The 27,189-nt window shown below is 49.4% G+C and overlaps 2 protein-coding genes, 1 long non-coding RNA gene and 1 pseudogene across 8 annotated transcripts in view; 2 read left to right on the top strand and 2 right to left on the bottom strand.

Moving 5' to 3' along the window:
• Positions 1–17: 17 nt before the first annotated feature.
• Positions 18–9,919, top strand: TLDC2 (TBC/LysM-associated domain containing 2). Of its 4 annotated transcripts, XM_045832746.1 has the most exons (8): positions 18–184; positions 1,761–1,794; positions 1,903–1,982; positions 3,211–3,372; positions 4,058–4,210; positions 4,423–4,518; positions 8,281–8,354; positions 9,250–9,919. In XM_045832746.1, the coding sequence occupies exons 3-8, from the start codon at positions 1,950–1,952 to the stop codon at positions 9,383–9,385; spliced, it is 654 nt and encodes a 217-aa protein (XP_045688702.1). In that variant the 5' UTR covers positions 18–184; positions 1,761–1,794; positions 1,903–1,949; the 3' UTR covers positions 9,386–9,919. The 4 variants fall into 4 exon arrangements, with proteins under 4 accessions (XP_045688702.1, XP_045688704.1, XP_045688703.1 ...); XM_045832748.1 differs by lacking the exon at positions 1,761–1,794 and having other exon boundaries at positions 3,211–3,345; XM_045832747.1 differs by lacking the exon at positions 1,761–1,794 and having other exon boundaries at positions 3,211–3,368; positions 4,063–4,210.
• LOC123814764 lies at positions 1,996–5,208 on the bottom strand. Its single transcript, XR_006784988.1, has 4 exons — positions 4,993–5,208; positions 4,350–4,531; positions 4,096–4,215; positions 1,996–3,235 (listed from the first exon to the last, which is right to left on the bottom strand). It is a non-coding gene; the product is annotated as an uncharacterized LOC123814764 (long non-coding RNA).
• Positions 9,920–10,381: 462 nt separating the features above from the next.
• SAMHD1 (SAM and HD domain containing deoxynucleoside triphosphate triphosphohydrolase 1) overlaps positions 10,382–27,189 on the bottom strand; it is a 50,505-nt gene continuing 33,697 nt past the window's right edge. Inside the window, exons 12-17 of one of the 3 annotated variants that reach the window (XM_045832744.1) lie at positions 22,420–22,562; positions 21,445–21,540; positions 16,574–16,678; positions 15,873–16,010; positions 15,113–15,202; positions 10,382–12,456 (exon numbers count right to left, since the gene is read on the bottom strand). In XM_045832744.1, the coding sequence (XP_045688700.1) occupies positions 15,152–15,202; positions 15,873–16,010; positions 16,574–16,678; positions 21,445–21,540; positions 22,420–22,562 (533 nt within the window). In that variant the 3' untranslated portion in view covers positions 10,382–12,456; positions 15,113–15,151. Of the gene's footprint in view, positions 12,457–12,733; positions 12,836–15,112; positions 15,203–15,872; positions 16,011–16,573; positions 16,679–21,444; positions 21,541–22,419; positions 22,563–27,189 lie in introns of all 3 variants that reach the window. The other 2 variants (XM_045832742.1, XM_045832743.1) reach the window with 2 other exon arrangements.
• Positions 17,868–18,420, top strand: LOC123814762 (annotated as a pseudogene).

The following is a 27,189-nucleotide window of genomic DNA, read 5'->3' as shown; positions in this document are numbered from 1 at the left end:
AGCACGGAGGTGCCAGCCACCTGCCGGGACACAGGGTGCAGGGCTGAAGCCGCTGCATTCAGACTGCCAGGTGGGCAGGGTCGGATCTGGAAGCAGCCCCTCTCTGGGAGATCCGGGAGACACGCTAAGAAAACCATCGGGCTGCGGAGGCTGGAGGAGGTCACCAGAAGCTCCGGTGGGCAGGGTGAGTACATTTCCATGATTTCCGCCTTTCCCCACAGGCTCCTCACCCTTGCCAAGGGCCAAGTGACTATCTGTCCCAGAGGTGCCCAGGTGGAGACTGAGTGGCCACTTGTCCGGAATTTGAGCCCTGGATGTCTCAAAGAGGCTGTGTGTGCGTGTGTGTGTGTGTGTGTGTGTGTGTGTGTGTGTGTGATGGTGTCGGGTAGCAAAAGCACTGTCATTTATCCTGTGCTCACCAAACACCAGGCACTGTGGGGACAGACAGACAGATAGAGGCCTGGCTTAGCCTCCTAGTTCTTGAGGCATTTTCTTACAACAGCCCTATGAGGTAGGCATTTTACAGATGAGAAGACTTGAGCACAGAGATGTCAAGGAACTTGCCTACAGACACACAGCAAGTAAGTGGCAGAACCAGGATTTGAACACCCTGACTCCAGAGCCCATGCTCTTAACCTCCATGTTATACTATCACGTGGCTGTGGCAGTTTCCTTACCTGTAGTTTGAGGGTATGAGATGGCACCCTGAGATTCCCTAAAGGTACCTGGACGCGGTCAGCTTCAAGTACCAGGAAACCTTTTTGGAAACGTTTGCCAAGAACTATGTGTATGTCCTTTGATCCAGCATTCAACTTTTGAACTTTATCATGAAGGACTTAATTAGATTTATGAATAAGGAAGTTCATTGCCATTTTGCTTATGATCACAGAAAATTAGGAGCCAACAGAATTTGAGGGACTAAATAATGTACATCCTATGACAAAATAATAAGCAGCCATTAAAAATCACGTGTCCTTGGGAAATTCTCATTTGTTACATGGAAAAAGCACTTTATAAAACTATACATGGTATGATCTATTGATAAACACGTGTACACACATATTTAGGAAATAAATATAGAAGACTGGACAAATACCCTTAGGAGTCGAGAGTTTCTCTCTGAGAGATGGAATTGTAAATGTTTTTATTTTTTTCTTTATTAAGTTCTAGATTCCTCAAATGTCAGCACAGAGGTACCACTTTTCTTTTTAAAGATTTTATTTATTTATTTTTAGAGAGGGAAGAGGGGAGAAAGAGAGAGAGAGAAATATCAATGTGCAGTTGCTGGGGGTCGTGGCCTGCAACCCAGGCATGTGCCCTGACTGGGAATCGAACCTGCGATGCTTTGGTTCGCAGCCCGCGCTCAATCCACTGAGCTACGCCAGCCAGGGTTTGAGGCAGCACTTTTTTCATTAGAAAAATGAAGGGGATTTGTCTTTGCTTTTTTAAAGTCGGATCCTTGGTCTAGGGCGACCCTTCTCAAGCTCCCGTCGCTGTTCACTGATTGGCTCCGAGAGGGATGGCGCTGCAGACTGTGGGTGCTGCGGGGCCTCTGAGATGACGTGGTCCAACGTGTTACACGGGGGGAAGCCGAGGTCCGGGGGTGCAGGGGACTTAGCCAAAACTCATACAGGGAACCAGAGTCTCTAGGCCAGGCTGCTAGCAGGGCGAGGAGGTAGAAGGGAATCACACCTAGAACTGCCCGTGTGTGGCTGACGTGCAAGTGAGGCCTCGAATGCCAAGTATCGCTGACCTCACAGACACACCCGGGACAACTCCAGCTGGGAGTGACAGGTGAGAGTGAACAAAGGGCAGCCGGGTGGGCGTGGACCCGGCCAGGTGAGCCCCAGACTTCACCTTTCGTCTGGAAGCCTTGCCCAGCGGCGCTTCCTCCCCTGGTAGGACGGCGGCCCCTCACTGCCCGCGTGTGGCTGGATCCAGGCAGGAGAATGAAAGGTCTTCGCTGGCGTTACACCCGGCTGGTAAGGGGCCGGGCCTGGGCTGGGGTTGGGCCAGGAAAGGTACGGGGAGGCCAGCCCTCCGGCAGGGTGGGGCCTGAGCTAGGGGTGAATGCCGGCAGGTGACGTGTTCCTCCTGCCAGCCCAGCTGGCCCGCGGTTCGGAGCATGGACTCAGGAGCAGGGGGACTCAGCTGGCCGCCCCATGGCCCTGAGACCCCGGGGAGCACAGACTGCCATTCCGTGCCCTCCTCCCTGGAGGGGGTGCCAGGTGGAGCTCTGCCCGGAAGCCCCACGCAGCAGGACCCCTCCTTAGGCCTGTACCCGGGGGAGGGAACACGATGTCCTGTTCATCTCTCATCCGTGAGGTCCCTCCTGCCTGCGAAAAGCCCTGAGGTCACTGCACGCACACACACACATGCATGCTCACACACTGGTACAGAGAGGAAGCTCACGTGAAGGAATGAATGAATACACTTGCATACATGCCCACTGACTCACATCCATGTTTATACAGTCCCAACTCACACTCACAAACACATTGAGAGGTAAACACACAGCTACACTCAACACCGGTGTTCTCACACCCATGTGCCTATACAACTCTAGTTTAAGCCAATGCACACACTCACACGGACGAGTGCACATTTTACACAAACCTGCACACACTTCGCCTACAACGACATGCATGATCGTTTCACTGGCTGACAGGGAAGCCCTGGGGGCTCATTTTTTTCCTTTATACAATCAGGATAATAAGAAGCACGTTCTTGGGATTCCTGGGGAAATTCGGAGAGAACACGCACAGCAAACACTGCACACGGGCCTGGTCCAGGGTGTGCCGGTCAGTGTCGGCTGCTCTGGTTATCACTGTTGTTCTCGTCCCGGCTGTTATTCCATGCACAATCCTGCAGAGCTGGGCTGCCACCTGCCCCCTCTCCTGCCCTCAAACTGAGAGCTGGGTCCCTGGCACTCACCCTGCATCCAGAGCAGACAGACAGACAAACCACAGGGCCCGTGGCCACATCTGATGGGCGTGTGGGTTCTAACCTTCAGCTCGCCGGTGCCAGGGAGGAAGCCGGCTGGAGGCGGGGCCAGGTCTTGTCTGTGGGGGACACTCCCCAGACTCCTCTGGATGGGCTGGTGGTCGTGGGGGCCTGGGTTGGGTGGGTGCTGAGGCTCTCAGGCCAGGGAGGTGTGGGAGCTGCTGTCTCCTGTCCCTGGACCCTCCATGCCTCTTTGTGTCTTCGCAGCCCAGCCAGGTGGAGGACACTCCGTCTGGAGAGGGGGGTGAGGAACAGGAAGAGGAAGAGGAAGAGGAGAAGGAGGCAGCCCCAGCCCCAGCTCCGGAGGACCCTGTGGAGCCCCAGCTGACAGAAGCCAGCCAGGTCCTGGGAGCCTCCCAGATGAGGCAGGTTCGGCCGGGTCGATGGTGCAGGATTTCAGCCCTGAGACTGAGGGTCCTGCCCTCCCGCCCTCCTCTGCCCAGCCAGGCCTCCTGGGGCCACTCCTGCTCTGAGCCCACTTCACTGGGTCATTGTGGGCAGGTCCTTTCTCCCCTGGGCTTTCCTTTCCCACTTGTCAAATGCTCCAGTAACACCAGTGTCACCCTCTTTGCTGGGCCAGGAGGTCAGGATACACTGAAATAGGCTGATTTTTAAACAGAACCAGCCTTTGGGAACTGAAGCCAAAGTTGGAGCAGGGGTAGGAGGATGAGGGTTGGGGGGGGGCCAGATTAGAGGGATTCAGGGTCTCATCTGGCCACTAGGGGCCAGGGTGACTAAGGGGACGGAGTCCTGGGAGAGACCTGACGTGGGTTCAAATCTCGGCTCTGCCACTTGCTCCCCATGGGGGCTTCAGGCAAGTCACTTCGCCTCCCCGAGCCTCAGTTCCTTCACCGCAACAGAAGCCCTCTCTCCGAGGGCTACTTCTAACAGATGTGACAGTCCCCGGGAAACAGGAAACCCCTCGACAACCTGTAAAGTGGCCTGTCTGTGTGAGTGGCGGCTGTCCAACCTCAGTGCCCCAGGACCCCAAGGGTACAGGGCAAGGAGGCTGGGAGGACGAGGGCCCCCCACTCACTGTCACACCTGTCCCCAGCTCAGCCTCCACCTCCCCCCGAGCGTCACCGGACACACCTGGAGTCTGGCCTTCTGCACAGCAAGGGACGGTTTCAGTCTGCGGAGCCTGTACAGGCAGATGGAGGGCCACAGTGGGCCGGTGCTGCTGGTGCTGAAGGACCAGGACGGGCAGGTGAGCTGCGGGGGAGTGCGAAGGGGAGGGGTGTGTGCTGACAGGCGCATCGGGGTCGGGGTGGGCGGGGGTCTCTCCACCCTCCCGCTCCACCCCAGGCTCCCCGGCTGTCCCCCTAGGGTGAGCCTGTCTCACCAACCCTGGACAGGGGGGTTTCCAGAGGACCACCAAGTCCCTTCCAGCTGCAAACTGCACGCTCTTCTGCTTTCCAGATGTTTGGGGCCTTCTCCTCCTCAGCGTTTCAACTCAGCAAAGGCTTCTACGGTACTGGCGAGACGTTCCTCTTCTCCTTCTCCTCACAGCTGAAGGTGATGTTCCATCCTGGCAGGGGGGAGTGGAGCCGGTGGCAGGACAAAGATCCCGGGGTCCCAGGGGCCCCCAGCTCCACCCCCGTGCTGGGGTGTGTGGTGTCCTTCATCTTTTCACAGAGGGAAGCAGGAGGGCAGTGGCAGGCAAAGCAGCCCCCTTGGCCTGCCTATCTTTGTTTAAAAAAAAAAAAAAAGGTTGCCCTGGCCAATGTGACTCAGTTGGTTGGAGTGCTGTCCCGTACACCAAAAGGTGGCGGGTTTGGTTCCCGTTCAGGGCACATGCCTGGGTTGCAGGTTTGGTCCCCAGTTGGGGTGCAGACGAGAGGCAACCGATTGATCTTTCTCCTCCTCTCTCCCTCCCTTTCTCTCTCTCTAAAATCAATAAGCTTATCCTCAGGTGAGGATAAAGAAAAAATGCCCAGCAGGCCCTTGGCCACCACTTACTGGCTCTGAGAGGAGGGGTCTGTTGCTCACCAGATACAGGCTGGGAAGGCAGGATTGGTCCAAGCTGGGTCCCTGGGCGTGGGGGCAGGAAGGTGAGGGCAGACGTGTCCAATGGCTGCAGCTCTCGCACGAAGGACGGGTAAGGTCACCGCTGTGACTGAGGTGGAGGAGAGCGTGTGAAGGTTGAGGGGAGACGAGGCATGAGGTAGAGGTCGCAGGAGTGGAAAGGGAGAAAAAGAGAGGGACGGAAGGCCAGCCAGGCAGTGTTGTTAGAGGTTAGAGAGCGAATAATGTGAAGGCAAGCCAGTCGCTTCGGTGTGGACCTTCCTCGGCAACGTCCAGGGCTCCAGGCTCCCGCAAGGGTGTGTGTGTGGAGGGGCGGGGAGTGGGGGGAGGGTTCATCCCTGACTGGGGCTTTGCCCAGCTGGTTTACCGGAGGGAGAGAGGGTGAAGGAAGGCGAAGGGACACAGAGGGAGGAGGAATACGTAGTTCTGGGTGCTTTGTCTTGTGATTAGAGAGCTCCTCTCCGATGCACAGAACAAGACACCCACAGACACATCCAGCTACATGAGCATCTGGCCTCGTGAGGACGAGCTCTCCCTGCTACAGGCAGATGCCCGCACCCACTGCATTGCCTCCCTGGACTATCCTGGGAACCTTACCAGCAAAGAGAAAAAGGGTCAGCTGTTCATAGCAAACCCATGCTGGATGCTAGTCACCCCCTTGCCTTCTAGGGCTCACACGCTAGAAATCTGAAGTTCTAGAGTTTTCTTTCCTCTTACTGAACTGGTTACTCCTTGGCAGAATCCTTTGCTGGCTCCTCCTCACCTTCCCCAAACTTTTAACGTCACGATGCCCTAGAGCTCAGTTTTGGGCTCTCGTCTCCTGTCTGGCTGCCCACTTTCCCTTCAAGGTCTTGTCCACTCTCACGGTCTTCTGTGCGACCCACGTGCTGACGGCCTCTCCTCCTGGGCTGCCAACTCCCACACACCCAACCACTACTCGGCGTCTCAAACACAGCACTGCACACCTCGCGTGTCCGAAGCTGAGCTCCTGACTCCCCTCCCCCCACAAAATAGCTCCTCCTGCCATCTTCCCCAACAAAGTGAATGGGCACCCCCATCTTGCCTGCTGCTGAGGCCAAACTTCTGGAGTCCTTCTTAACATCTCCTTCTTTGACACCCACCCCTGAGCTGTCCGTGACCCCTGACTGCCCTGCCTTCCCCATCCACATGCGGCACCCATCTCTTTCCCCACGTCCCTGTCGTCATCCTGGGTCGAGCCACCGCCACTACTTGCCTGGGCCTTTGCTCTTGCCTCCTCACGCTCCCACCTCCAGTCGTCACAGTAGATGAAGTGATCCCTTTAGAGGGTAAGTCGGAGCACGTCACTCCTCGGCTCCACGCTGCCAATGGCTTCCTTCCTCCTCCCCTCGGAGAAAAGCCAAAATCTTTACAAGAACCTCCAAGGGCCTCCATCTTTTGGGCTCTCTCTGTTGTTTTTTCTCGCTACTTTCCCTCCCCCTCACTCTGCTCTAGCCACGCTGGCCTCTGAGCTGGTCCCTAAACATGCAGGCCCGCTCCTGCCTCAGGGCCTTTGCACACGGAGCCCGGCTGCCCCCCACTGCATCTCCACAGAGCTCGGCTCTCTCGTCCTCCTCGCTCTGCTCAGTCGTCACCCCCTCCGGGAGGCCCGCCCTGACCACCCGACTTCACCGCAGAATACTCCACCCTCATGGCCCTTCTCTCCTTTTTTCTCCCAGGCATTTGCCACCACCTAACACACTAATTATTTTACTTACGGATTTGCCTCCTCTCACTAGAATGGGAGTCCTATGAGGCAGGCGTTTTTATTTGTTATGGCCGCCATTCTACCCATTACTTAAAACAGTGCCTGGTGCCAAATGCTTAAAAAAAAAAGATTTTTTTAGGCTTCTTGTCTGTCTTGCTAGCCCATTGTTATGGAATCTCATCTTTTTAAAGATTGGTTGATCTTTCCTGTCTTTGAGCTTCTGGCACTTGCCTGTGTTCCTCACGAATTTGTTTATCTTGCTCCTTCAAGTCTGGAGGTCATGTTCCCTGATGAAAGTAGAGGAGGACATGAATGGCTCTGTCTTCTCATGGTCACTTGTAAATATTTTCTTATCTCTTCTGAGCCCAGGCTTATCTTTTATCAGTTTTTTTTTTTTTTGCTAAAAACCCTTTAATTGTTCACAGCATTTTTTTGCAACTAATTTGGGCAATAATATACCATGTTTTTGCGGCCCTGTAGAAATGTTTCTATTCACTAAATTAACTTTTGAATAATTTATTTGTTGAACAAACATCAGTACCACATCTCAGGAATACTGTCGGGGGAAAAGACAGCCCTCACAGAGGTTACATATTAGGGGACAGGCCACGACACTGTGGCACACAAACCAGGCCATCTCAGCAAGTAAGGAAAAATGGTTTTGGAGGAAGGGCTACTTAGGTAGTATGGTCCAGGAAATTTTTCTGGGATGACACGTGGGCTGAAAGAGAACTGGGCCATCTGCGGATCTGCGAGAAGAGCATCCGGGCAGAGGATGCACCCGGGCAGTCGGGGAGCAGGTCCTAAGACAAAAATAGCTTTGGGTGTCGCTGAAGTGCGGTCAGTAGGGAAGAGATCAGAGAGAGGAGGACTTGGATTTTATTCCGATTGCAGTGGGAAGCCACTGGAGGGCTTTAGGCAGAGGGACGACAATCTCCTACTCGATTCTGCACGGATGGAGCACTCGGGTTGCGGTGCAGAGGCGAGACAGTGGAGGAGGTGGTCCAGCAGGAAGTGACTTGGTGTGCCTGGGGTGGGCAAGAGGGAATGGAGATGGATGGCACAGGAGTGGTGGTCGTTAGGGGGTCTCTTTGGGGTGGGACCTGCACGACCTGCCGAGGAACTGGGTGTGAGGCGGCACTGGGGGATGGGCCGGCTTGGTGTTGCGGCCAGTGAGAGAAGAGGGGACCGTTTGTTGGGAGAATCAGGGCCCAACTTCTGACCCGGACTTTCCCCCTCCTCTCTCCAGCTTTGGAAGCAGAAGCCCCAGCGGGTCCTGTTCTATCCCTAGAACAGACGCGCTGAGGCGACTTAGTCTGGAGAGCAAGGGCGGGGGAGCTGGCAGGGGTGGGTGGGGGTAGCGGGTGGTGAACTCCGGAGACTGGCAAGAAACCGCAAGCGCCAGGAGCCCAGAGTACTTCCGGCTGCGTCAGGGCCTGGATGTTCCATTCCCTTCATGATACCGCCACCCAGTGGTGTGGAGTGAAACTGCAGGACAGTAACCAGGTGTTTTTGTCTCATACCAGGTCTTTAAGTGGACGGGAAGCAACTCCTTCTTTGTGAAAGGAGACGTGGACTCACTGATGATGGGCAGTGGCAGGTGCGTGCCTCAGTCCTCCCTGAGTCTTGTGGTGGCCTGTGCTCTGGTCCCTTCTGCCCCAGATAAAATGGGAGGCTGGTGCCCCCCACCCCCCAAGTCAACACTGAGGGGGAAGCATGCCACGGGCTCTCCCTCTGAGTGCTCACAGTCAGTGACAGCCTAGTCCGAATTTGTGTAACTTCGGGAGACCCTTCCACACGGCTGGGTGAGGCTGGCCTCAAGTTTACCCGTCAGCGCCGCAATCCTGGGGGACGTAGCTCACTGGAGCCTGCCCGGGGACCCCGCCTGAGTGTGCGTGTGTGTTGGGGGGTGGGAGGTGGAGTGGGTCGGGCAGAAAAGGGTAGTCTCGCCCCTGGAGTGGCCTGCAAATTCAGGCAGAATCACTCTTCCCCTGAGGGTAAAGATGGCAGCCCTGTTTGATCAGTGCCAGGCCAGGTCTGTGCTCCTCCAGCCTACAGAGAGGCAGCTGGGCCCGGAACACACCGCCATGGCTGACTGGCAGTAACTCGCTTCCAGCTCCGCCCAGGTTTGCTGTCGGATGAGGGAATTAAAGCGGATGCTCTCTGGAAGCATCCTGGGCTCAGCGTCCACGCCTGTGAGGTTCACTCCTTTGGTGATGCTTTGCCATCTTAAATACATTCCAAATGTTTTACATTCACAAATGATGAGGGTTGCCCCCCTGTATACATTTATTAAAATCAATGAACTCTAAAAAAAAATACTCTAAACCCTGTGGGGAACAATGTGTGGAGTCCCCAACAATTCAGGGTCGATCGGTGTAAGGGACACTGAGACACAGGCTGTGGCCATGGTGCGGACGAGGGCTGCTGGTGTGGATCTGAAGGGTCCTGGCACCCGGGAAACAGCTGGGCTGACACTTTCCTCTTCCCTTCAGTGGCGAGTTTGGGCTGTGGCTGGACGGAGACCTGTATCACGGGGAAAGCCACCCCTGCGCGACCTTCAACAACGAGGTGCTGGCCCGGCGGGAGCAGTTCTGCATCCAGGAACTGGAGGCCTGGGTTCTGAGCTGAGGGCGCCGTGGCGGGCAGCTTCCAGAGGCAGCAGGCGCTCCGACCTGCTCACGGATGCCGCCTAGGCCTCCCACACAGGGCAGCCCCCTGCATCCCAAACACAGATGGCGAGGGGTCCCAGTGGCTGACTGTGACTGCGGGCCAGCCCCCAGTGGCCTGGGGACAGGCACGGGGCAGGAGCTGCTCTCCTGGAGAGGAGACTAAAGGAGGGAACAGTGTTTACTCACCTGAGCAGTGCGGAGTTCCTCGGAATTCTCTTCTAAAAAATTATGCAACTGATACTTGTTCAGTGTAGAAAACAAGAGAATACATTAAAAAAATTAAAGTTGCCTAAAATTTAACCACCCTGCAAGACACTAACATTTTCATGTATATCCTTCCAGACAACCTTCCATAGATAGATGCATATCTTACAAAAATGGAATTCTACTGTGTATGTTTGCGAAATTATTTTTAACTGAAAGACTCTGGTCAAGCCGCGGACACCTGGGCTCAACCAGTGACACGAATAAAGACTCCAGTTGTGTCATTCTTCTTCTGGGACAGCGAAGGCTTTCTGTCTGCCGCCAGTGTGCCAGGCACTCACGAGAGGAAGACATGGAAGTGGCACATGAGTAACATGCATATTTGGTAAAGAAGCTAAAACTCTGCAGATGGGAACCTCAGGAGGCTAAAACATTGGGAGGATATGCCTGGGGCCCAACGGGAGCTCAGAAAACTAAGAAAAAAGCCCATCTCCCTTCCCACGCTTGCACCGACCTCCTGCCAGAAGGCAAACGTTCTTCATTATGCTACTCGCTCGCCATTATCCAATGAGAAAAACCAAGTAAGACAGGACCCGTTAAATACCATCCCCTCTCTTACAGACCCGACATAGCACTGAGGTACTAAGAACTCTGAGTAGGTTTCTAGACCCATTTCCTTGGCACAAAAGGGTCAAAACCGGGCACACAGTGTGAGACAGTCATTAAGGAAGAGACACCTTTGGCATCGAGATGGAGATATATTATGAAGCTTTATTGTAGGTATTTCCCTCACCCAAATTAGGTAACCACTTACTTCCACTCAGCTCTTTTTACAGTTTCACGGTGATAACATACGGTTGCTCTGTTAAAGGTTCCATTTTTATGCCAACAGTGGAGATGTTTCTTAAGATAAATCTAACGTTGTAAATGACATAGTTCTCATCATTCAAGCGGTTGTAAATAGCGTAAAGTGCAGTTGCTTTAGACCAACAGATTCAAGTTGTTTTTCAGCATGAGGATACAGTATGGGGACCACACAATTACAAAGTAAACCACAGTGATTTCAAGGTAGGGGTTGCAGAAATAAAACACTCTCAGCAGAAAAACATTACATCATGACATTCTTGACCGTCGGTCTGGGTTCGTGAAGTCTGAGGCCAACAGTTCTCCCGGGTGAATGTTTCAGAGGCATTTTGGCCAAAAGAGCGGTGCCCCAGTATCACAGCTGCCCTCACCTGTGCGTCCTGAGCCCCCACGTGAACATGTCCCCACCAACAAGGCATCACGCGGGAGTGACAGAAGGGTTTAGCGATTTTCCTAAAACCTTGATGGCCTACTGACAGACGGAGGAGGGGGCGGAGCCAATACAGAATGGCAGGCATTCCAAATACATTTCACCCCAGTGTCCCCAGAGCAGAGCCCCCTTACACAGAGGGAGGGGCAGCACTCCCGAGTAGGACAATCCGTCAGCCTGGGGTCTGAGTTCCTCCCTTCCTCTACTCACTCTTGCCCAGAGCCCGGGCGGGCTCCCCACTCGCACCTGCCACTGGGAGCATCCAAGCACAGGTTAGGCACTCGCACCCCCATTCCTCCTTCTTCGCGGCCAAGCATCTTCTGGGCCCTCTGGCCTCCGCTGGCTTTGGCTCTAACTCGGACTTTGCCCTCCCTGAATGCTGTAGGACTGGCAGTGCGTGTGGGGTGGGGGCAGGGCTCAGCACAGGGGCGCGGCTCCACCGCAGGCGTGCTCACTCCACCACTGGAGGTAAACAAGTTCATGGGCAAAGGGGAACCTGGAATTCACTGGGTAATCATTCATGTCAGCACGGGCAGCTCAGTCTTTGCTCTGAAACCATAAGATGCCCTGAACCAGCACAAACAAAACCCCGGCTCTAAGCAGCCCTGAGGAGGGTCCTGTGAGGGCCTCTGCTCAGCTCACAAGGAGGCGCAGGGAGCAGGTCGGAGGGAGCCCCCTTCTGGAGGCGGGGCCTCGCGGGTCCCGGAGAGAAGGAAACTAACTACCCGGGTCTGGAGCCACGGCCGACTCGGAGAACAGCCTGGTTTGGGGGAGGCTCTCTGCCACTGAGGGTAAGGTCTCCCAAAAGGTATTGTATGTCCCAGTGCACAGGCCAAATCCCTCAGGTATTTTCAGTAGCTTAATAAGGCTTCTCACCGAAGAGTTGGAGCCTGCTCCTGGCTCTCACCTCCCGCTGTCCACCCCAGCTCGGCTGAGAGAGTGAGGGCGGGTGTCCTTCGCTGCTGTTTCCGACACGAGGGTGAGGGTGAGCCGGCTCCAGGGCGCTGCCTCCCTGGGGGCCAGGACTCCTCCGTGTGCGCTTGGTAACCGCCGCTGCTCCTGCCGATCCCAACTTCCAAGTCCAATGCGTGCCCTCATACCGTTTCCAGTTTTGTTTTTTAAAAAACAATCATGTCACAAAAGTTCAGAGTATATAAAAGAATTGTTATGCTAAGAAAATATAAACCAGTAAAAGAGGAAGCCTTTAATTAATTAATACTAAAAATAGGCGAGGTAACGCTTTTCATAGCATGTAGCATGTATAGCAAGAGCTGCCGAATACCTTTCTGTTTCTTTGAATAAAAATTGCTTAACTTCAGCATAGGTGTACATTCAAAATACAAAATAAAAAGCACTTATTGTCACTAAGTTTGTATGAATCTGCGATCAAATTCCCTCAGTGAATTCATTGTGCTGGAGTGAGGGGTTTATGGAAACAAATTACCACGGATGGCCCGGCCCCGGGCTCTGTCTGTGTCAGGAGGTGTACATGGGGAATTCCCCACTTTCAGAGGTGTCATAAAATCGCCTTCCTGTCAAGGAGAAAAAAAGAAAAACTAGCAACCGAGAAAAGCCAGTTTTCATAATTTCAGGGCAAGTGTCGGATACGCAAGTCATCTCACAGCTTGACGGCTTCTAGTCCTACTCCCTCCGGGGAAACCCCAGATTATACACTGTCCCGTGCTCGGGTCAGATGGGCAACACCGCGGCCCTAAGCAGGTGAGGAGCAAGAGCCGCCAGGTCTATGCTCTTCAGGGACGGCCAGAAGCGGCATGCCGCCCGGGTCCACGGCCCTCGCCCTTCACACACCTTCACAGAACGGAAACTCTGTCCTGTCTTTCCAGAACGAGGGGCTTCACTGGACCCCTGCCTCTGCCTTGCCTGGTCCGCTCCACAACGCATGGTCCTGGTCTACAAGCGGGCAGAAAGAGGGGAAGGACGGCATGTCCCTACAGAGCTTGGACTTTTCTCGGCAAAGCTGTATCTTGGCTCACCAGCAGAGACTCCACCCAAGTGGAGACTCCACTCCATTCACTTTGAGAATGGCCTCAAAGAGAAGCCAGGCGCTTGAACAACCGACTCTCTCCCAAACCGCTCGCTCTCGAATCTGTGGACGGGTTCTTTTAGGTTGGTTACATGAGGGCACAGGACCCTTGAGAGCCTTTATCGCACTAGGAATGTGGGGTCTGGGGCACAGCACTGCGCTCACCGGCCAGTGCGCTCTCCGACCCACCCGTTGCCCTTCCTCCGCTCGTGACCTCCATTTGCCAGCTCCTGACCTGCTGGCTTCCAGCAGGTTGGCCTAGTGGGAGGCCCTGGGGGAAGACTGGGAAAGAGGAGGGCAGAGAAGCCTGGGCATTGCCTCCTGCCCCTGAACCCTCTGGCTCAGGCAGCAGCGACTGACTCTTCCGTGGCCCTAGCTTCTGCAGGCGAGCCCAGCACCTGGGCTCCCACCTCCTACCTTAGAGGTGGTCGCAGGTTCCTGCTGTTGTCTCAACCTTTCCGTTTACCTGTTCAATTCTGCCAAACATTTTGTATATTGGCCCCTATATTAAAATTCCTTCACCTGCATTACACCGGATCTGACTTGGTAGAGTTAGAGAAGGCAGCCACTCGACGCCCTGATATCTGGGAGATCTGCCCGTCTCAAAGCCAGCACTATTTGCCTTCAAATCCATCTCTGCATCTACCAAATGCCCTTATTGCTACCGTTCTGATGCCCACTCTAGTGAAGCTTATAAATGCAGAGACCTGAACATGTCATCTCCTGCTGAAGGCACTTCCCCTGCTCGAGGGTTCCAGGGCTTCGCACACTGCCCAAGACCCCTCCCCTAAACGCACCATGCTCTCTCTCATCTTCAGGCCCCCCTCCCCACCTCTCACCCACCCTTCGGGTCTCAGCTTCTACATCCTTCTTTAACTAAGCTTTTTCCAACCGACCAAGCCTGGTTTAAAAGTTCCTCCTTTATGCCCTGGCTGGTGTGGCTCAGTGCATTGAGCTCGGGCTGCGAACCAAAGCATCGCAGGTTCGATTCCTGGTCGGGGCACGTGCCTGGGTTGCGGGCCATGGCCCCCAGCAACCGCACATTGATGTTTTTCTCTCTCTCTCTCCCTTCCCTCTCTAGAAATAAATAAATAAAATCTTTAAAAAAAAAGTTCCTCCTTTATGTCCTCTAAGACTCTGAACATGCCGCCCCCACGCCGAAGCACTTACCATGTCGCTGTACTCGTGATTTACTTGTGTGTCTGCCCCCAGCTGGAGTGAGGTCTGCGGGAGCGACGTCTGCCTCAGGAGCCGTCCCACCCCCCTGCTCCCTAACCCAGGGCCAGGCAGAGGGGCTCACTCAGCGAGTGACTGTGTCTAGATTTAAGGCAGTTATTGCCACGAGGGCTGAACTTCACTGGTCTCTTGCCTCCCTGCTTCCAGTCCCTCCAAGTTCCAATCCACCTGCCGCTAGAGTTTTCTTCCTTAGTCAGTGATTTGGTTTCCCTGGGTGCTACAGTACTGAAGACAGAAGAAGATGTCCTTCCTTATTCCCACGGGTCTCGCTCCAGCTAGACAAGACCCGCACAGAAGTAAGTAACGACGACAGCCACACACTAAAGCCTTGGACACTCTTGATGATTCCCGCCCGACTGCACATAAGAAAACAAACCTTCTTTGTTAGCTGATCACCCGGGGTTCTCCACAATCTAGTCCACTCTTCCCACGGAGCTTCTCCCCACTCCAAAGTCAGAATTTCCCACTCCAGTCGGCAGGCGTCTTCCCGGTCCTCCCAGACCCGCTCAGCCTGCTCCACTTCCGTGCCTTCGTGCTGCTCCGCCGTCAGGCGTGTCCGCCTTTCTCCACTCCTCCCCCGGACACCGCTGGCCATCTGGACCGCATAGGACGGCCCCTCCTTCAGGAGGCTTCGCTGCCTGTTCTCCCAGCTCTGAGTGCTGACTGGACTCACCTGGACCACCCCACCTGGCACTGGATAAAGAACTAATGTACTGAGCTACTCTTTCATGTCTGACCTTTCATTTTGGTTCCTTTAGGGTCCAACATGGGGAGGGAAAAGGCAGCTATGAGGTTGTGAGAGGGAGTCCCAGACTAGGAAGTGAAATGCTGTCTCCCACCTGCCTGCTGATTACGTGCATCTGGTCGACAAATACCGACTGGTCACCTTCTCCGTGCCAGGCACCTACCATGTGCACAGCAATGAAGGGTAATTTGAACAACGTTCTCTACAGATTGGCAACCATGGCTTGGCTCCACTTCCTCTCCACTCTCTCCTTCTAGAGAATGTCAATTGTGTCCAAGTTCCAGTACACGGAGTTTCAAAGAAAAAGGTAGGAAACTTGTTATCAGTTGAGTATGGACTTCAGCCAGTGAATGCCCCAGTCTGTGTAAGACTCCCTGAAAGATGAGAACTCTGACTCCCTCCCGGCTGCTGAAAGGACTGGATGAACCAACTGGTGAGAACATTATAAAGCACCATTCACATGCTTAGCATTTTAAATTGTATTATTAAGACAACAGTGACCAACAGTGTCCACTCACAACTGGTGGAGGAAGAAAACCCTGCTTCACATAGATTCAGACATTTTAAAAGAAAAAGCTTAAAGTGGAAAAAAATTTTTTCAAGACCATAACCAAATGACTATAATTTTTAAAAAGATTTTATCTATTTTTAGAAAGAGGAGATAGGAGGGAAATATCAGTGTGGTTGCCTCTTGCGCACTCCCTACTGAGGACCTGGCCCACAACCCAGGCATGTGCCCTGACTGGGAGTCAAACCCACAACCCTTGGGTTTGCAGGCTGGTGCTCAATCCACTGACCCACACTGGCCGGGACCAAATGACTATAATTTAAGTGAGAACTTTTCAGAGGGAGGTAAGGATCTTTTTTGGTTTTTACTTAAATAATAAAACTTTTGCAAAGTAAGTGAATAATAAGCCACCCACCTTTGGCTTGGGGAAATCTCTGTTGTTGCACCATTTTATAAAATGCTGTAGTGCAGCTTGCAGGCTGTCTTGATCCGTCTTCTTACAGTACAGTCGGACGTGCTGCTCTGCGAAGATGTCTGGCAGAAGGCATGAGACCTTTGCAAAGGAGAAAAGATTTCACTGTCACCTGGAGTTCACACATGAAAGAGAGATTGGTTGTTCCTCAGCTCCATTCTTGATTTATAGTAAAAGCACCACGTTGCTTTGTTATTTTATCCTGATTATAATCCAAAGAAAAGAATTCATGGTAGTTTCCACCTTGCAAAATGCCCTATAATTGTATGTTCAGTTAATAAAAGACTAAAGGTTTACATTAGAGAACTGTATGTAGACTACAGACTCTCGTGCAAAAGACAGGCAAACAGACACGTTGAACCAACATGACTTCAGCCATGCAACACTCCCTTCCCCAGAGACTTAGAACCGGCCTTCAACTAAAGACAGTGCTTTTATTTAGATTCCGCAAACAGGGAAAGCGGGCTGTTAAGGTGGTTTGGTTTACGTAAAATCAGGTGCACTTTAATTTTAAAGATAAGCTTATTCTATTTTTTTTTTACCATATGAATTGACTTTAGGACCTTGCCTGCATGTGAAATGCAAACGCACTATAAAGATCTGCCAAAGGCCACTACAGTGTTTTTTTGAACCTTAGTAGTTACCTCATGTTTCGCAATCTTTTCGGCATGGGTGCAGTCAGCCTTAGAATAGAAGTGAGTATGATCCATAGGGTTCTTGTCTTTCATCCCATAGTCCATGTCGACAACCTCAATAAAAGCAAGAAATAAATGATCACGTCAATATTCAGTAACCATGAGAATAGAATTCTGGGTTGTGGGGACATCACGAGAAATAGAGCGAAGCTCTCTGAAGGTTCAGAAGAACACCGGTAAATGGGCTTACAGAGGAACAAAAATGGCCCCTGGCCCACAGGGATCTGGTCTTGAAATATGGGTGCGGGAGATTTGCACTTTCCACATTAGTTGGATATACAGTCAATACCTACCATGTAACAGACACTGTGGTAGGCACTAGAGATATAGTAAGGAAACTCGACCTGATCTTAGCCCCACCACGGACCATAGGGCCTAGACTGAGATTCAACAAACAATTATCCGAGTAATCATTTAACCACATTTGTTATAAGAGCTACCAAGGTAAAGCAAATGGTGCCATGGACGTTTGTAACCGGGAAACCTAGTGGTCTGGAGCTCCTGGGGCAGGACTGGTGAGTCACTAAATGAGCGGGAATTAGCCAGGCCTAGGAAGGAAAGAAGAGAATTCCAGGCGGAAGAAACAGCTCCAGGGCAGAGCGGACTGAAACTGTCTGCTGGGTTTAGTAACACTGGAGTCATCGGTGATCCTGGTAAGAACAATTCTTGTAGAGTGATGGCAACAGAAAAAAAGGTTCGCAAGTAAGTAAGAAATGGAGAAAGACTACTTTTCAGAAGTTTGGCTGTTAAGGAGACAGGAGAGGCATCCAGTTAAGATGGTGGAGCAGGGAAACTGTGCTGGCCTCCTCCCACGGCCGCTTCAAAATTACAGCTAAACCCCAGAGCAACCACTACTGAGAACCACCTGAAGTCCAGCTGAACAGGACTTCTGTAACTAAGAATATACAGAAGAAGCCACATTGAGACTGTATTTTTTTTTAAAAACTGAAGAAAAAAATAATCAAGAAGACACGAGAGAGAAATACTGTACCCAGGAAAGGTTAAGGGAGGGGAGACAGCTAGAGGGTGGTGCTTGTTACCTGCTGAACCCGAGGACAGGCTGTTCACCTGCTGACAGGAAGTCAGGGAGGGGAGAGTCGACTCCACAAGGTTCCACGGGAACAAATAGCTCTACGGCTGCAGAGCCCAACGCGGGAGCCACTAGCCACATACGGATTTTTAAAGTTCAAATCATTAACTTCAGCTTCCACTTCCCCAAAGCGACCAGAGGTGACCTCTGAAGATGGTTTGCTATTCACTTGACCCAGAAAACCCCACAAAATCATGTGCATCAAGAGGTTCAAATCTTCGCGTTTGCTTTTAGAGCACTTGTGAACCTGCCCAGGCCATCAAGGGTATGCCTATTTGAAAAGCCGCCAAGTGCCTGACAGATGTCACTTTACAGAAGCAATGTTTGCCAATCCATCATTGCAACGGTGGAGTTGGTGGGCGTGCCCAGGCCTAACACTGGGGCCAGACACAGGGTCGGTGGCCCAAAAAAAGCGCTGAGTTTTTGCTGCACATGCTTAGAAACGCGGAGAGCACGGCTAAACTTAAGGGTTTAGAGGCAGACTCCCCGGTCACTGAGCACATCCCGGTGAACAAAGCTCCCGAGACGCAGCACAGAGCTTACAGAGCTCACCGGCGGATTCATCCGCACGTGCACTTCCCGCGCCACACGGAGATGATCCTACTGAAAAGAGCAGACAGTTCCCAAACCAGAAGAGGAGGTTGCACAGAAGAAAATGATATCCCAGAAGAAACTGAAGAAACAAAAGCTTATGGCCCGAAAGTAAATTCAGCATAAAATAAATACGAATAAAAGTAAAAGCAGAAAAAGAAACCATTAACATCAAATACAACACAAAATTCACTTCTTCAGTTGCAGTAGCCACATTTCAAATGCTCAGCAGCCAGGTGTGGCTACTGCCTAGCAAAACAGACAGTGCAGAGAAATGGAACGTTCCCATCACCAGAACATTCTGTTGGAGAGCCTCGGTCTAGATCACAGGCAGGATGACTTTCGGTAGGAAGGGAGACGGTTCCCCACTGCGCCAGAGGGAAGGCTGAACACAGCGGCAGAGGGAGTCAGGCTTGCTGATTTGATAGCGTGGGGTGGGGTCCCACCTCACGGCCTACATTTTATCTCTGAAATGGGAGCTGCGGTGGGGTAGTCACTGAGGGTGAATACGGCTGGGGCTGGGGAGCAGTGTTGGAGGTCTGAGAGGAGTGAAGTAGTGTGAAAGTCACAGTGGAGCCTGGAGAACTGCGCTAAGCCTGCTAGGAAAATTCAGAGGGCCCAGCTAAGGCTGGTGACCGTGAGCTGTCAGCCTTCTGCCAGACAGATGCAAAGACAGACCCGGGAGTCGAGGTCAACAGCAGAAAATGACTGGATTAACAGAACACAGAATCTAAGTCAGACGGGAAGAGAAATGAAGACAGAAGCCTGTGGGCGAGCTGGAAGGGAGGAGACAATCAACAGGAGGTGCTCATGAGCTAAGAACAAGCACAAGAGAAAGGGGTTTGTGGGCAGAACAGGAATGCTGACAGAAGTGGCTTTCAGAGGGCCGGTATTTCTGAGTGCCGATAAGGTTCGGAGTGTAACATGCTGAGCGCTGGCTGAGGTCCCTGGGGATGAGCCTGGAGAGATCAGAGTTGGTTGGCCACGTGGACTGGGAAGGATGATGGCAGGAACTGCAGCGGACAGCAAGACTCTTCAACAAGAGGGCAGGAGGTGTTTGAGGGTGTCAGTCTCAGAGGAGCAGGGACTTTGCACAGGGTCTTGGCGTGGGAGGTACTCGGGAACACGAGGTCTGATGAACGGGAAGGTGCCCTAACCCTGAGGAATGTGCTTTTCCTGAACAATCTGCAGGGAAGCCACGTTCTCAGAGGACGGCCAGGCTGCAACCGAGACAGAGCTATTCAGTCAGGAGGCTGACGCGACAGTGGAGTTTGCTGATTACGGAGTGAAAATGCCCAAGGGTTTCACGGACAGGGTTGGGAGAGAGGGAGACTGGAAATGAAATAAGGGGCAGAAACATAGTAACGTGGCAATGACGGTCCAGGAAAGAACCAATGATAGCTTATCCTGGGAGTGGGGACCGAAGAAAACCAGAATGTGAGCTCTGGTGGCTCTACTGCCAGCAGCCTGTGAGAGGCAGGTGCACGTCAGGGACTCAGCTGCGGCGCAGGAGTGACAGCAGGAGTCCGCAGCACACGGCCAGCCCTCCCACTCTGCGTGCCCTGCTGACACTGCACTGGCGGCTGCAGTGAGTGCGCTGCACCCCTTTACTGGGGGGGGCAACTGCGCAGCGCTCCCTGCCACATCATGAGTATATGTTACACATATAAAAATAAAATCATCCCGTATGTACCGCTTTTTCGTTTTTTTTTTAAAGAATTTTATTTATTTATTTTTAGAGAGGGAAGGGAGGGGGAGAGAGAGAGAGGGAAACACCAATTTGCGGTTGCTGGGGGCCGTGGCCTGCAACCCAGGCATGTGCCCTGACTGGGAATTGAACCTGCGATGCTTTGGTTCGCAGCCTAAGCTCAATCCACTGAGCTACGGCAGCCAGGGCTGTACCGCTTTTTCTCACTTATTACAAATACGTTTCCTTGTTAAAAACTTTTTTCCATTTTTATTTTATTAAAAACAACTTTTAATATTTGCATTACTCTACTGTATTTCATATTGAGAGACATATACATTTTTCCTAATTTCACACTATAATAATGACACAATGAATATATTTGGACTTTTTTGCAAAATTGATTATCTCCATAAGAAAAATCCCTAGAATGAAATTGCTGAGTTACTTAAAAGTGACGCTAACTTGGTTTCTAATATCAAGTTACATTCCCATTTTCACATGCCTTTATTATTACAAAGTCTTATACAATTTTTTGTTCTTACAAGTCTGATAGTCAAAAAATCTTTCATCACTGTATCCATTTGCCTTTAAGTTAAAAAGCAGGTCATTCTTTTAATGTCTACTGGCCTTATGTACATCATGTTCTCCTGTGCAAGGACCCTTCAGGAACCTGTGACCCTGTGTCCATTACCAGGGGTGTCCAACCCATGGCCCTTGGGCTGCATGCGGCCCAGGATGGCTGTGAGTGCAGTCCAACACAAAATTGTAAATTTACTTAAAACCTGTTTTTTGCTCATCAGTTTTTGTTAGCGTTTGTGTATTTGATGTGTGGCCCAGAACAACTCCTCTTCTTCCGGTCTGGCCCACAGATGCCAAAAGGTTGGATACCCCTGCTAGGCAATTGTACTTTGAGAGAAGAACCAAAAGGGAAGTCGGGGAGTGACTAGCAGTACTACACTGAGTTGAGGGTGACAGAGCCCCCAGTGATGCACTGAGGGCAAAGGCAGACTCGTGAGAGCCAGGGAAACACTCTGGAGAGTGAAGTCTTTTCGAGTCTCAGGAAGTCAGGATGTGAGACCCCTTTATTCTGGGGCGGAACCTCATCTAGTGAAAGAGGAAGCAGCAGCCTGATCTGCAGGTCAATCTGAGGCGCTTTAACCTGCAGCCAAGTGAACAGAGTGTGGGTCCAGGGGCAGTTCACTCACAAGGCCCCTCGGCAAGCGACGGCTGTGGAGAGACTGCCCTTCACTCAAAGATGTGTCAACAAGGAAATAACAAGTGAGAGCCTTATAAAAAATATATATAGCACAGTCCCAAGATTTCAAAGGAGTAGAACTCTGATTCTTTCTTCTATCTTTCTATATTTTTCAAATTTTCTATAATGCATAATGGGGGCATTTATTCTTTAAAAAACTCTTTACTGAGTATATTATTGGGTGAACTACTTACATCCACGATGATATCTTTGGCCTTCAGTTCGGCTTGTAGGTCCATTTCATCGGGTTTGGACTTAGCAACCTCTCCTGGAAGATTTTTATAGTCTTTCTAGAAAAGACAAGACCCCTCATGTCAGAACTCCAGTTCGTTACCAGTAAGTATTTGTGCCATGAAGAGGTTCTCTCTCTGAAGATGGCACTTCAGCCCCAGGTGACCAGTGGCTACTGGCCGGACAGCACAGTCCTATATAGACCTTCCTCCTTTCAGTCACGATTTCCCATCTCTAACTAAGCTAACAGAAAACAGTGTATTACAAAATGGTGCTATGCAAAGACCCTTTGTGTCTGATTATCCACTAATTTGGGTCCTGCAGGAAACAGGAGAAATGTGCCTATACCATCCTTTCATTGAATCACAATAGAGCGATTTTCATAACAGAACTTCTACATTTTAAAAAATGTGGCACCAGCCTATTCGTAAACAAGAGGAAATAGAGTGTAACCCAAGGAGGCATTAAAAGCAGGGTGTGCTTATCAGCACAGCTCAGGTTACTCACTTGCTGGCAGAGAGTAAAGTCTTCAACAAGCAGGAGAGGAAAACAGATATACAAACTAAAAAATACAAGCATTTGCCCTCTGGGAGAACCTGATAAACTGCGAAAGCAGTTAAGTAGCAGCAGGTCCTTAAGGTTTCAATGAAGCTCACGCAAATATCTTAATTTGAGAGTAAGTGGGACGTGGCTTTGAATCCGGGCTCGGGCTCGCTACCTGGGCTTCCACAGGCATGTAATTTAACCCCTTCCCAAGCCTCGGTTCTTTCCATGTGCAAGACAGACTTAAGAACACTGTATTCATGTAAATGAGATGAAACAAGAATACATGTAAAGAGCTTGGAGCAGAACCATGGAATTGAGCCAGGTTAAAGGTATTCTGCATGGAGGACAGGGGGTCTTTCCCTCCCGGGAAGACACTTGACAACTCAACTTACCCTTTCAAGTCTCTTGTTCTTGTCACTTAGCAGAACCTGACCCACGTACTTGTATAGATGACGGCGTTCAATTTTCTTTAAAATCTCTCGTGCTGCATTCAGTTGGGGATCAGTAGAGTGTAAAATCTCCAGAAAAATGTTATCTGCCAATTTGATGAAAGTTCAGTTATATTAAAATTGAAAAACTATGCAAGATTTATAGACTCATACCTTGCTGTACCTCTGAAGTGATTTCAAGCAGTTTACAAGTGTAGACACACCATGATGATCACACTGTGAAAAAAAATTTTTTTTTTAAGATTGAGGTGATAAACCCTTTGTAAAAACGTTCTAGTCAATGTCTTGGATTGGCTTCAAGGTAATCTAATGAGTGGGAAAGGGTCGACATGAAACAAGACTGAACCAGAGTTGGTGATTTGAGGCTAGGTTGTGGGTATGCAGGGGTATATTAATATTATGGTTGTTCTGTTTTGTTTAAAAAGAATGATGCTTAAGGAATTACAAAATTATGCCTGATAACTGCTTCAGAATGGCTCAGCATATCATGGGAGTGAGGGATGAGGCAAAATTCGTATGTGTTGATAATTGTTAAAGTGGAGTGATGTGAATTTCTTTTTTTAAAGTTCTATTCCTTGATGACAGTAGGAGGTAGTTTGTTTTTCCTCCAACTTTTTACTTCAAAAAACTTCAAAATAAAATACCTTTCCCCTAAATCCATCAACTGTTAACCTTTTTCCCACACATGCACACTGTCTCCGTGTGCGCGCGTGGGTGCACACAGGTTTTTGAAGGAAACATCTGAAAAGTGCAGACATCAAAACCCTGCACTCCCAAATATGTCAGCACGTGTCTCCCAAGATCAAGAACGTTCTCCTACGTAACTATAATCCTGCCAAAAAACTTGACACTGATATGCAAATGTCAAAATTACAGTATATATCCAAATTTGCTCAACTGTTCCAATAATGTAACTTATGGATTTTTGTTGCTGGGAAGAGAAACCAGTCAGTGCCATGGATGACATCAGTGGCCATGTTTTTTCAGTCTCCTTTAATCTAGAACTAGAGTAGTTCCCCTGGCTTCTCATTTTTCATGATGTGGACATTTTGGAAAAGTTCAGGCAATCCTTCTGTAAAGTGCCCCACACTTTGAACTTGTCCAGTTGTTTCTTCGCCATTAGATTCAGGTTAAACACTGTTGTCAGGGACACTGTATTAGGAATGTGCTGGGCTCGATGTATCACATCAGGAGTCAGCTACGAGCTTTGTCACCATTATTGGTTATGTTAAGCTCCAGACACTGGTTAAGGCAATAATTCTCAGCTTTCTCCATTATAAATGTATTTTCCCTTGTAATTAAATAATCTATAGGATGATATTTGAGACTGTAAGATTTTTCTAATAAGTTTTCAAACAATGGGTTAGCACTCATTAGTATTCCCTGACAGGATCCATTATTACATTTAACAAAATGAGTTTTATTAAACTGCCTTTTGTTTTAAATAAAATCGTAAAAGAAAAAAAAAAGCCCTGGCTGGTGTGGCTTGGTGGCTTGAACACCGGCTTGTGAACCAAGGGGTCGCTGGTTCGATTCCCAGTCAGGGCACATGCCTGGGTTGTGGGCCAGGTCCCCACTTGGGGACAGGTAAGAGGTGACCTATTGATGTTTCTCTTGCACATCGATGTCTCTCTCCCTCACTTCCCCAATCTCTGAAAATAAATAAAATCTTAAACAAAAAAATACTTAGAAAAGAAGGAAGTTTTAAGTAGATGATCTCTAAGGTCCTTTTAAATTAAACATTCTATGATTCCAGTTTAATTTAAGAGATGTGAGGGTGGGAGCTTGCAGGAGAAGGGAGAAAAGGGGAAGGCCCACCTATTGCTTAGGAATATCAAGGGATAAAGACCAACGTAAGAAAATGGTCACCTAAGACAGTGGTCTTAACATTTGCAATGCTTAAAATAGCCACATCCAGATAAGCTGAAACATTCATCAGAAATAAGAATTCAGGAAGCAGAGAGAGAACAGATAAACCAACTGTGGCACATTCATATGATGGCTGTTACTCAGCAAATAAAAAGGAGTACAATATGGATGAATCTCAAACAGATAAAGTGGAGTGAAACAGCTTTATATGGAAGAGTAAACAGTGCATGATTCCAAATGCAGGAAAGTCTACAGAAGACGGTGATCACTTCCAGGGGTGAAGTAGGGCAGGAACTGATGGGAAAGGGGCATGAGGCAACTTTCTGAGAAAACAGTGTTCTGTGTCCTGCATTTCTCAAAATGCGGTAGAGTACACTTAGGATTTATATATTAATATAAATTGCATGTAAATTTTGCATCAAAAGAAAAAAATCGGTAATTAGTGAAATTTAGATAATCAGCATGCCCAAGGATTAAAGTGTACTGATAACAGCAATTTACTTTAAAATTAAGATAAATTCATAGATGGATATAGAAATGATAAGTGATTGATAAAGCAAGTTCAGTAAATGCTAGATTTAGGTGGTGAGTATATAGGTGTTCACTATAAAATGAGAAAAATCATTCTAAAAAATTAAAAAATAAGCAGAGATTTTTAAAATAAAGAGAAGGTGCGTTGCCTTTTGGAAAAGCAGGACAGGTAATGAAGGCTCACATGGTCCTATTCCTTCAAGGTCATGTAGTTAAGGACAATATGGGTTATATGACTGCCAGGAATAAAATGCAAGAAGAGTGAGATTATCTCTGTCTCAAATGCTGGAAGGGGGAAAGGCCTTATGTTTGTTCTCCTAATCTTTGGTGACCTGATACTTTGTTTGGGATTCTCGATATCACTACAATATGGTCACTGGACTCTTCTCACTGAACAAGTTGAACGCCAGTTTGCATGTTATAGAACCTTCACAGTGAGCAAGAGCTAAGTCTAGTCACTCACAGTCTCATTAAAATGTCTATTTCATGGACAGTCAGATAACCCAAAAGTCTGTAAAATCCAGAATTCTTTCCACCACCAGATAGGTTAAATATAATAAAATGATATAGGATAAATTGTTAGAATTGATAATGGCTTCCAGTGAAGACTGAGGATGGCTTTAAAAGGTACTTTTAAAAAAATCCTCACCCGAGGATGTGTTTATTGATTTTAGAGAGAGAGGAATGCTGATGTGAGAGAGAAACATCAATTGGTTGCCTCGTGTATGTGCCCCAGTTGGGGAGAGAGCGGTACCCTAGGTATGTGCCCTGACCAGGAATCGAACCTGCAGCCTTCTGGTGTACGGGGATGATGCCCCAACCAACTGAGCCATCCAGCCAAGGTAGCATGACTTTTTAAAACAAAGCATCACCTGCTTCATTTTGAACAAAAGTTAAAAATAATTCTCCCCAGCTTGCTCAAATTGTTTCATAACCTCTTCTTCTATTCCTATCAACGTAACAAAGGAAGAGTAGTTTATCTACTATGATGTGATTAAAACAAAACAATTTAGAAATATGGGGTCCAGCACAAATAATGTCCCTTTTTTATTACAAACTCTTTTGTTACAAAATCATAAGCATGTAATTCTGTAACATGACAATATCACATTCAAACACACCACATGACATGTTAGGTGAAATGTTCAAATTAAAACCACAAATTATGACACCCATATTATTACCCTACCCACCACACTCAAGCAGGTGTTACTTCCACCAGGCCCTGAACATTATGTCCTGCGAGTAACTCTGTCCTCAGTGCAACCTAGATCAGTTAACAATCAAGAAGCAAACTCACCTTGTCACATTATAAACCTTAAATATTGATATTCTGTGTTCTCAATATAAAAATACATTTAATATGGGGAATCAATATTTCACTTCTAATTTTTGGTTTAGTTATGATTGGAAAATAACTAAAAAGTTATAAGGGTAGGTCCTGGCCAGGTAAGCTCAGTTGATTTGAGTGTCATCCTGATACTTCAAGGTTGTGGGTTCAATCCCTGGCCAGGGCACATACTAGAATCAACCAATGAATGCATAAATAAGTGGAATTAAAAACCCAATGTTCTTCTCTCTTTCTCTTCCCCTTCCTCTCTCTAAAACAAACAATAAAATAAACAAACAAATCTTTTTTAAAAAGCTACAAGTGTTGGCCCTGACTGGTATAGCTCAGTGGATTGAGCGCAGGCTGTGAACTGAAGGGTCACCAGTTCGATTCCCAGTCAGGGCACATGTCTGGGTTACAGGCCAGGTCCCCAGTGGGGGCCTGGTGAGAGGCAACCACACATTGATGTTTCTCTCCCTCTCTTTCTCCCTCCCTTCCCCTCTCTCTATTAATAAATAAATAAAATCTTTTTAAAAAAGTTACAAGTGTAAGAGGGACTCTATAAATTGCCTTCAGGTATATTTTTAAAGAACAACATATAGTCTTAAGAATTACGATTTTTCTGTATTATGTTTCTTTTGATGTCAAAAGAAATGTATGGCAAATCTGTCCATTCAACATTAAAAATTTGGTCTTATTTTTGTATGTTATGCCCCCTCCCCAACTTCACCATTTCATTTTCTTCGTAATTCGTTTTAATTGTATTTTACAAAAGCATCGATCTGCGAGGGGTTGGAAATAAAGAATGTGGGTTCTTCAAAGACAGGGTGAGAGAAACTGGTTTAGGTTTCATTGCGGCAGCGAGCTGCAGACAGAACCCAGCAGGGCCGGAGCAGCAGCAGCACCCCAGACAGGAAGCTGACGTGGAGTGACTCTGGCTGCGTGTCTGAGGCCACTCAGCTTCTGTTGCTTTTGCTCATTTT

Source organism: Phyllostomus hastatus, unplaced genomic scaffold (genome assembly GCF_019186645.2).
Source record: "Phyllostomus hastatus isolate PE091 unplaced genomic scaffold, TTU_PhHast_1.1 phas_contig_17, whole genome shotgun sequence".
Taxonomy (NCBI): Eukaryota; Metazoa; Chordata; class Mammalia; order Chiroptera; family Phyllostomidae; genus Phyllostomus; species Phyllostomus hastatus.
Note: the sequence above shows the minus strand (reverse complement) of the source record. Positions and strands in the feature narration are given on the sequence as shown.